This window comes from Arachis duranensis, chromosome 10, assembly GCF_000817695.3.
Source record: "Arachis duranensis cultivar V14167 chromosome 10, aradu.V14167.gnm2.J7QH, whole genome shotgun sequence".
NCBI classification, from domain to species: Eukaryota; Viridiplantae; Streptophyta; class Magnoliopsida; order Fabales; family Fabaceae; genus Arachis; species Arachis duranensis.
Window position 1 is genome coordinate 100,433,618 of NC_029781.3, and position 9,299 is coordinate 100,442,916.

Sequence of the window (9,299 nt, forward strand, 5' to 3'; positions counted from 1 at the left end):
ATGGGTGGCTAAAAGAGCTCTCCCCAACTAAAAGAAATTTACCACAATATCAATCGTCAAAGCCTCTCTCCATGGTGAATACTATAGTGCTTTTGGTATTGTACCTATTTTACTAAAAATAAATAGATAATATTTAATAAATTTTAAATATTTTATTTTTTATTTTTAAAAGTTAAGTATTATAATAAAAAATACTATGAAATTTATCTATACATATATAAATAAAGAAAAAAACATTTATCACAAAATAAAATTTTAAATAAAATTACTTTCACATAAAATTAATAATTAAAAATTATTAAATAAAAATTTAATTAAATTAATTAACTCATTTAACTCCTTTCAACTATAAAAAATTAATTGTATTTGAATCTTTACCTCACCACAGTATCATTATACTTTTAGACTTGAGATTTGGGAATAAAAAAGACATTAGATGTCTTGATCTTAAAGCATTTCCTCAGCAAAATGTGACTTGAAAGACACACAAAACCTAACACAGATAGATGTAAACATTAATTTCTAGTTGAGTAAATCGCTTCTTCTTCGAAGAATCTGGACACCCAAGTAATCAACTGGACCCCGAACCGCAACTTGAGGCTTTCCAACATTCACGCGGATGGCAGAAATATGTGGGAATTGTGTCAGAGTAGTTATTGCAATCTTTTGGGCCACTGACTCCAGAAGAATGTGAGCCTTCCCTTCAATAATTTCCTTAGCAATACTGGTTCATCAATATTCATTTATATATTGATTACATAGATTAAAGTTGATAAGAATGAAGAAGGTTGAATTCATTGGCAAGTGACAAATAGGTAATAACTGACCCATAGATTTCGGCGTAACTAACTGTATCTGACAAGTGATCAGATATGCCTGATGCTCTAACATCCATCCAAGCATCTATGTTTACCAAGAATTTCTGACCCAGCACCCTTTCTTCGGCTATTGCGCCGTGAAAACCATAAAATGTGCATCCCCTCGGTATGAGTTTGTCTCCGGTTATCAACGCATCGGCATCCATCTTTGCTGAAAACAATGGGCTTCTTTTGAACAAGTATGCAGTACCTTCTTTCAGTCAGATTGGAGGAAAAAAAAGTAGGGCTAGGACTCTGATTGTATCAAAGACCTACGCCTAAGCCCATCCAAGTTGAAGCGCTCACGAAAATAAAATGACATTAACTAAGTTAGACTCATTCCCACAAACAAGTGTTAGATATTCAAATCTCATCTGGCCCATGCAACAATTCATTAGTCAATGGATTTAGGTAATCTAATGATTATATCTCTAATATTTTCTAATTTTTTTTATACACATTATACAAATATTCCATTAACTCTCTATACTTTCTCATTTTTAAATAAAACTTAGATTTGTAACGGATTAATTTTTAAAAAAACACTATAGGCAACTAAAAGAAATAGAATGACACGAGTCAGCCTAATGATACCATCCCTGAGCTTTACCCTTTGTCCATTAGCCCCATTTGAAAAGCTTCAAAAAATATATTTTTTTAAATTTTTAACTTATAAAAAATAGTAGTATTAATATTCGATACAATTTTTAAAATTAAATTACAACTTTCTAAGAAGTTATTTAGAAACTTTTAAAAAAATTAAAAAAAAATAACTTCTCTCATAATAAAAAACTTTTTATTACATTTCTTTTAAAATAAACACTTTTAGAACTAAAAACACAAATACAAAATAACTTATTTATAAACTATTCTTAATATAGTTATTTATTGTTTAAACTATTTTTTCAAAAAAAACTTAATTAAACTATTTACCGAAACGGGATCTATAATGGTGATTATCTTTTATTGCTTATAACAAAAAAGTATTAGAAGTAGAAATTTATTCAACGAGAAGTGATAAATTTGCTTCTCCCCTCAAATGACCAAAATTTCACTGTGTAAACTATTTCTATTTATTTGTTTATTTGATCAAAGATTATACATTATTCTCCTACAGTTCTACATAATTAGAGATATTCGGTAAACAAACTCTTGGAGACCAACATGCGCCGAGTTCAGAAATTCTCCTTCATGTCTTTAGAACCAACACAAAGAGCATGCCGTTCGGCCTTCCTAACAACCTTATTATGAATAATTCTGAAACAAAAATAATCCTAGAAAAAAGAAATTAACGGACATATTCAACGAGTCAGAAGTACAACTTTTTTTGTGAATAATTACAACTGAGGCGAATCAAGGGAAAAGAAATGTGCAGTTATCAAACTATAATCACGACTAGAATATAATTTAAATCAGCTAAAAGAATTGGTTAATATTTTGAAGATGCATATATACATGTAGCAGAAGAACAGGTGTAATAATCTATCCTCTGGGTTACTACCCTCTTTTCCCATGGCTTCAAAAAGCTGTACAACTACAACATAATTCTATCTTGTGCTTTTTGTTCACTCAACTAGTCTTTGGTAAAGCGCAAGGGTTACCGCTTAAGATGGCTGCAAATCTCAACAAGTCAGACAACTGTTCCGGCAACTGTCCAAAATGCCTCAAGCTTTCCTCATTCGCTGTTGCTCTGACTAATTACACAATCAATTGCATCTAAAGTATTCATCTAAATTTTTCTGTAGAAAAGCAGATAAGCAGCAGAAGTCTTTATCATGTCTTCACTGGCAGGGGCAACCCTGCTATCATCAAACTCGTACCATTTATCATGGCTATACTGCAACGGAATAACCACATATGTAGCATGTAAGTAGTTAAAAGGGATATATACAAATGACAAAATAGTTTCTTCAATGTGCGCTTTTTTGAAAAGGAATAATTTATATAAAAAGCCAAACTGAAAGCAAAGAGCATTGTCAAAATATCACAACAATCAAGATAAAGTCGTGGGTGATAATAATAAATTATGGGGGCAATAGTCAAGTGTCTTCACATCCCACATTGTTTGCTACTCTGCCATAGCAATTAATATTCTTAATAATATGTCAATGAAATATTTCCTTAAACAAAGGAATTAAAAAGCCAATGAAAAATACAAAATCAGGGAAAAATAATTAATTCTAATGTTATAATGGATTAAGAGTAATCTACAGATGAGTGGTACTTACACGGACAAATGCTGTATAGTGACCTCCTCCTAATCCTCCATAGTGACAACTAATTGCATACAACATATAGTGGTTCGAAGCCTGACTATTTCGGTGGGCAACATATGTTGAGACATCCAGATCATTAATTGGAAAGTCCACAAATGTTTCCAGCTTGTTCTTGGAGTATCTGCTGTATGAGAACCTCTTCAAATGAATAACGAGGATTTCAGGCAATCTCCAAAGATCTAGTTTTTTACTTGCTTGTTGAGGCTTTTTGCAGGTGGGGCAGTACCTGTAAGTACAACAAATAGAATATCAAACATCAAACAATATCAATAGGAATGGGAATACTAATTTGGTTTACATATAAAATATGATGATAACTTGGATTAAGGATATTAATGTTTCATGAAGATTGAAGTTGCAGAATACAGATTGAATTCTATATATCTACTAAGTACTAACCACATGTCCTCTGGTCCTAAAGGTTCCTCTTTCAAAAATGCTTCAAGGCACTTGTATATAGAAATCGATTCTTGTGTTCTCTTGGTGAACAACTGGGGCTTGAAAACCTCAGGCAATGTTTGGCTCATGTAGGGAACATAATTTTTAAGCATCCTATCTGACCATAAAACAACCACCTGCAGCTTCATGGATAACGTTGTAATTGGTAATGGTTCGTTCAATTTTGTCCTTAAATTCTCTACTCCTAGGCCACCAGGTAAGCAGAATTCAAAGTCATCCCACAACTGGGTGTTGCCCTCTGCTCCACTGGTGGAGTCTGCATCACTTCCTATTGCTGGGGAGCTAGTAGTGTCGCCCAATTCATCATCTTCACCAAGTTTTTTATTGACATCTTCAGCAGTATCAAACTCATCTAATCCATCTTCAGAGAACTTAAGAAAAGGATTGATTAACTTCAGAAACTCCCTACGAACATCATTTCCACAAGAAATACTGGACAACCTTGTAACAAGTGGAATACCAAACAGCTGATTTTCAAACGTGTCCTTCCCAGAACTGCAGTACCCAATACAATAAAATTAATATATATAGTAAATAATTATTACAAAGATCATCTAGTAAAGTAATAAACAACAAGAATATTTCAGGAAAATGACTAACATATTGCACACACCTGAAGTTTAACACCAAAATTTGCTTACAAATGAAGTTTAGAAATGACAACAGAAAGCTCAAGCATTCATCTGTGCCTATTTATACAGGGCATATACACTCAACTGGTATTGAACACAAAGGTCGACAATCTGACAACGACCACATGTTAACTTGTAAAATTATGACATCCCAAGCGAATAGTAAACTAAAGTTCTTTTCAGAAATAAATCTTGAGATGGGACCAAATGGAAAATTCTTAGATTCTCTTCCAATATGGCAATATGTGCTCCCAACAGTGAGGTCACACCATCTACCAAAATAATTCTATTAAAGCAATATCTCCAATTTAGGAGTACAGCTCCTCAATCAGAGATACACATATTTGTGAACAACGCACAAAGAAGCATGTTGTAGGAACAAAAAAGAAATTAATCCAGTTTGAAAAAGGAAAGGAATTAAAGAAAAAGAAAGGCTTACTTTTCCAGCAAACGCTCATGTGAGAAAACAACCAAGGGAGCATCTTCTTCATATTTTTGTAATCGATAAGCCACAAGTTTGTCTTGATCTCTAATTTCAGATAACGAATCAGACAGATCCTCAAATAAACGAAAAATTCGATTCTTGTAGATCTGTATTACTCCCAAAAAAAAAGGAGGGGATCTTGAATGAGATTATTGACATGTAAAATTCTGTATTAGGATAATAAGTCAATGCTAAAACATCCAACATAATTGCATTTACTTAAGCATCTCATGCAACAAATTCTCCTAAGTGCAAAACTTTAGCATGATACCTCAGCCACTAAGAGGGTTTCATCATCTCTTAGAGAACAAGAAGCACTCAAAGCTCCAATAAGATTCTTGATTGTTCCACTTTCTGGCAGTGTTACTGTTAATGTAGAAGGCAGTGTTATCCCATCAGTGCTTATCACAGTCAGAGTCATAGTCCGTGTTGTTGTAGAAGGTAATGGAAGAGATAAATACATAAATGGGTCAAATGTGATAGAGACCTTCTTGCAAACAGGGCATACCAATGTCGATCGAAACTGACCCTAAGATCAAGGAACAATAAAATTCAATTTATGCGGAAATTGTTGTCAGAGAAATATGGAGAACACTTTGCGAAGAGGTTGTCAGTGTCACCAACTAGTCAACAAAATGTGAGCCCTAATTGCAATAACCAGTCCAAAATAACTATAATAACACCTAATACGCTTTTGTTCTCTAATAGAAATAGTAATCAGACATACAACTTAAAACCTCTGCTTAGGGTAAATAATGGAAGGCATTTGATTATTTCCCTCAATACTTGTAAATATTTCATACAAAAGGAATTTATAAGACTTACTTGGCATAAATCAACAACAATGGAATCGTTGCGAGCAAGGTGATTTCGCCAGTACTCTTCAGCCACTTCTTCATCTGGACGGCCATCTGCATCCTTGACTTCATGATATGGCTTGCGTTTTACACGATTAAGGTCTTCATGTAGTCCATCCAACAAAAAAGCAAGAAGTTCCTGCATATGAAAAGCTTATCTAAGCCATGAAATAATTTCAATCCACGTCACTACTACAAATCGTCAGTGGTCAGATGCCAAGGCCGTAGGGAAACTACAACTGTTTAATTTGTATTTACGTTTAAATTAAAAAACTACAAAAGAAAAAGAAAACGAAAACAACAATAACACTAACTTGAGAATCGTGCTGGCTATAACCACTAAACTGAGGGGCAAAATTAGCCAGTTTTGTCTTGAACATTTCTGGTACCACAGGCCTTGCTCCGGGAACCCATAGCATTCTAAGTAAATCTCCAAAAGCTAAAGCAAGTTCTCCCTAAAACAACCTCAAAGTAAAAGGAAAAAACATTAGTAATGCAACAAAATAACATGACTAGAAATCACGAAGTAACATAAAATAGGAAAAAATAGCATACATTCATTCCCAGGGGATTTTCATAATTGATCTCTTTACGATAATCTCCAAGAAAAAAATCAACAAGCTTTGGCGTATGAGCCAAGCACTGAATAGCACTATTCATAAAACAAGTATTCCCAAGATTCTGCAATCCTGTCAAACCCAAAGTTTGAACTGCTTGATAGCTACTGCTTTGTATAGAGTTCATTGATATTACATTGGGGATCACACAATCAGTGCTTCCATTCATAATAACACAGCCACTGTGGGAAGAACATTCCATATCAGACCTATCCACAATCATATCATTACTTCCATTACCATGCATTAACTCTGGAAGCCCGTGAACGTGCAACTCCAATAGAACCTGCATAAACATGGACAAACAATAGCACTATAAGCAGACCGAATAATTGCATTTGTATTTCAAACATAAAAACTATGAATAGATCTTGAACCATATGTATAATATTCAGAACAATCAGGAACACACATTCACTTGAATATCTAACTATCTACTAACAACAGGTTTCTTACCAGCTTCTTGGACCACCAACTTAAAATTTCATCAACAACAAAACTGCATAAAAGGAACATAAAAAGGATAAAGACAAATCAACATCTACCTCCTTTCCAAGTTGAGAAAGAGAATCATTTGTCACTTTGTCATTGATGAATAACTGGGTTGTTTGCCCTGAAAAGTCCCAAATATGCATCTGCACAATCAACACCAGCAAATTATACATAACCAAAGTAACATTGAAGCCCAAGCACAAAATCAATTAATAGTTAGATAACTCACTGGACTATGCTCAGAGTCGAATATGTCACAGGCTTTCTTGTAGAATTTGGCCACATTTTCCTGAAATCATGTCAATATATTATCACTCACAGATTATGCAAAACGCCACTTTGAGATTAAGGGGAAAAAAGCACAAGGCAAACTTATTCCAAGCAACACTCTTTAAGTCTTAACATTGGCCAAATAACATTCAGAAAAGAAAACAAGCAAATCATTAATAGCACCTTTTGGCATATCTTTGCTACCAGTGAATTTGTTTCCCATGAAACATATATTCTAATTTGCAAGGGGAATAAGTCATGCAAACAGTCCTCCGCAAAGAAGAGGCTCCCAAAATCTTTCATAGCGTTATTAAAATCATTATACCTACAAGAAGAGTAAAATGAATCAATTTCAACCTCTGCCTGCAGAAGCTTTAACCGTAAATGGAAACAAATCCAGCACACAACCTTCTACCCAGTAATAGTGATGACAGGTTTAGTAATAACAAGTTACTAGTAGCGAGAGAGCACAACAAGTGGAAAACAACCTGTGCAGCTTAGGTCAAGGATTAAATTTACAAGTTAGCTCTTCATTGGATTGTGCATTGAACCAAATGGCATTAAAGAAGGGCACGCACAACAAGTGGGCTTAGCTACTCCATTAACTCTCATGCACTACCTCAACTTCTTGCCAAAACAGCGAATAACAGTTGAAAGGCATGAGGAGGACAACCACTCTAATTCAACACAACTTTAACCCCTAAACTATAGCCAAAACCGCCCTGAAAGGGGAAAGAGAAATAAAACAAAGTGCAAACCACCACTCACCGTTTGAGAGCACGCAACCAAATTCCTTCAGGAACCAACGCATACTGACGACCTGAAAACCCTACGTCCAAACTGCTAATCTTCTCAGGGTCCTCTTCCTTCCTCAAATGGAGCAAAATCTCAGAGTCGGAGTCAGAATTCGACGTCACTGTGTACAGAACACCCTCCACATGATCTCCGTCACCTTCCGCCTCAATCCACCACCTTCACGCAGCACAAAAAATCAAACTCCATGAAAATGCAAGCAGTCCTAGATTCCAATCGCTTAGAGAAACAGGAAAAAAAAACGAAGTAGAAGATGGAAAAAAGTGAGACCTGTAGGGGAGCAAGTAAACCCTCTCGTCGGGGAAATCGCGGGTGTCGTGAGGGTGGAGGTAGCGGCGGTTGGGGCGGGAGCGGTAGGAGTTGGAATCGAAGTCATCGGAGAAGTAGTCGGAGTGGTCGGCGAAGAGGTTGTCCATGGAGAGATGGGGTAGGGTTTGGGAGAGGAGATAGCGTGCGATGGACTTGCAGAGTCTGAAGGTGGAGAGAGAAAGTAGAGCGAGAAAGCGGGTCGGTTTCTGGAGCAGCCAACTCAAACGGAGCTTCTCGGAGAAACGGGTCATATCACAGAGTAACTCCTTCCCTCATCAGTCAAACTCATCACGTTTTTGAAACACACACCGCTGACTACTCCGCTAAATTCCAATTTGATTTTTATTTATAACCCCGATAGATAAAGGGGTTGTTTGATTGAATTTTTTTTTTTAAAAAAAAAATTTGAATTATTTTTTTTAAAAAATTTATATAAAAATTTTTTAAAAAAAAATTTTAAAATATGTAAATTACAGCTTTTTAAAAAAAATATTTTTTTTTAGTGTTTTTATTTTTATTAGTAAAAATTTGCTAAATATGCTAAAAATTAAAAAAGTTTTTTTATTGAAAAATATTTTTTTTATTAAAATAATGGCGTCCAAACAAATACAAAGAATGAGAAATAGCCACGACATGAACAACAGACTATATTTTAGGTTTATTAGTCATTCAAATTAAAAATTATATCTAATTAATTTTAAATTTAATTTTTAATATTTAAATTAATTTTTTTAATTTATTGTTTAAGTTGTTTAAAAAAAACGTTATTTCCCATTATGATTATTATATTTTCGTGTAAAAATAACAACGGTTGATACTTGATACATTCCAACATGATTTAATTAAATATATTAGTTTATTTAATAATTTTTAACTTTTATATAAAAATATCTTCATCGTCTAAGTAACAATCATCTCTCTTTATGTATGTATTACTATTATTTCTTTTAGAGTAAATTAAAAAATATAGAAATTAATTATTTTGTATTTTTGTTTTTGTTGCATTGTTATGTGAAGTGAAAAAAACTGAAAGGTGTGACTATGGGGAGTTGTGGTAAAGTGGGAGCGCGTGCGCATAGTACTGTGTACTGGTGAATCTGGATGGTTCCAGGTGCCACTGGGAAAGTGGCAAAGTCAGATCAAGGGATTCTTTTTCTTCACTGCTGGACTGGTATGGACCACTATTTTGGATTCACACCTTTCTCTTCTCTATTTTTTTTTTCTGCTAATTTA

General features: G+C 34.2%; 2 protein-coding genes across 2 annotated transcripts; both read right to left on the minus strand.

The window, feature by feature from the left end:
- Positions 1 to 452: 452 nt before the first annotated feature.
- Positions 453 to 1,155, minus strand: LOC107471336 (dihydroneopterin aldolase 2-like). Its single transcript, XM_016090778.3, has 2 exons — positions 828 to 1,155; positions 453 to 724 (listed from the first exon to the last, which is right to left on the minus strand). Exons 1-2 carry the CDS (start codon positions 1,022 to 1,024, stop codon positions 523 to 525), a joined length of 399 nt encoding a protein of 132 aa, XP_015946264.1. The 5' UTR covers positions 1,025 to 1,155; the 3' UTR covers positions 453 to 522.
- Positions 1,156 to 2,232: 1,077 nt separating this feature from the next.
- LOC107471358 (ubiquitin carboxyl-terminal hydrolase 8) lies at positions 2,233 to 8,374 on the minus strand. The gene is made up of 13 exons (XM_016090811.3): positions 8,028 to 8,374; positions 7,713 to 7,916; positions 7,128 to 7,269; positions 6,904 to 6,963; positions 6,728 to 6,817; positions 6,121 to 6,468; positions 5,880 to 6,020; positions 5,534 to 5,704; positions 4,980 to 5,237; positions 4,664 to 4,815; positions 3,533 to 4,087; positions 3,086 to 3,359; positions 2,233 to 2,694 (listed from the first exon to the last, which is right to left on the minus strand). Exons 1-13 carry the CDS (start codon positions 8,315 to 8,317, stop codon positions 2,587 to 2,589), a joined length of 2,793 nt encoding a protein of 930 aa, XP_015946297.1. The 5' UTR covers positions 8,318 to 8,374; the 3' UTR covers positions 2,233 to 2,586.
- Between the last annotated feature and the right edge of the window lie 925 nt (positions 8,375 to 9,299).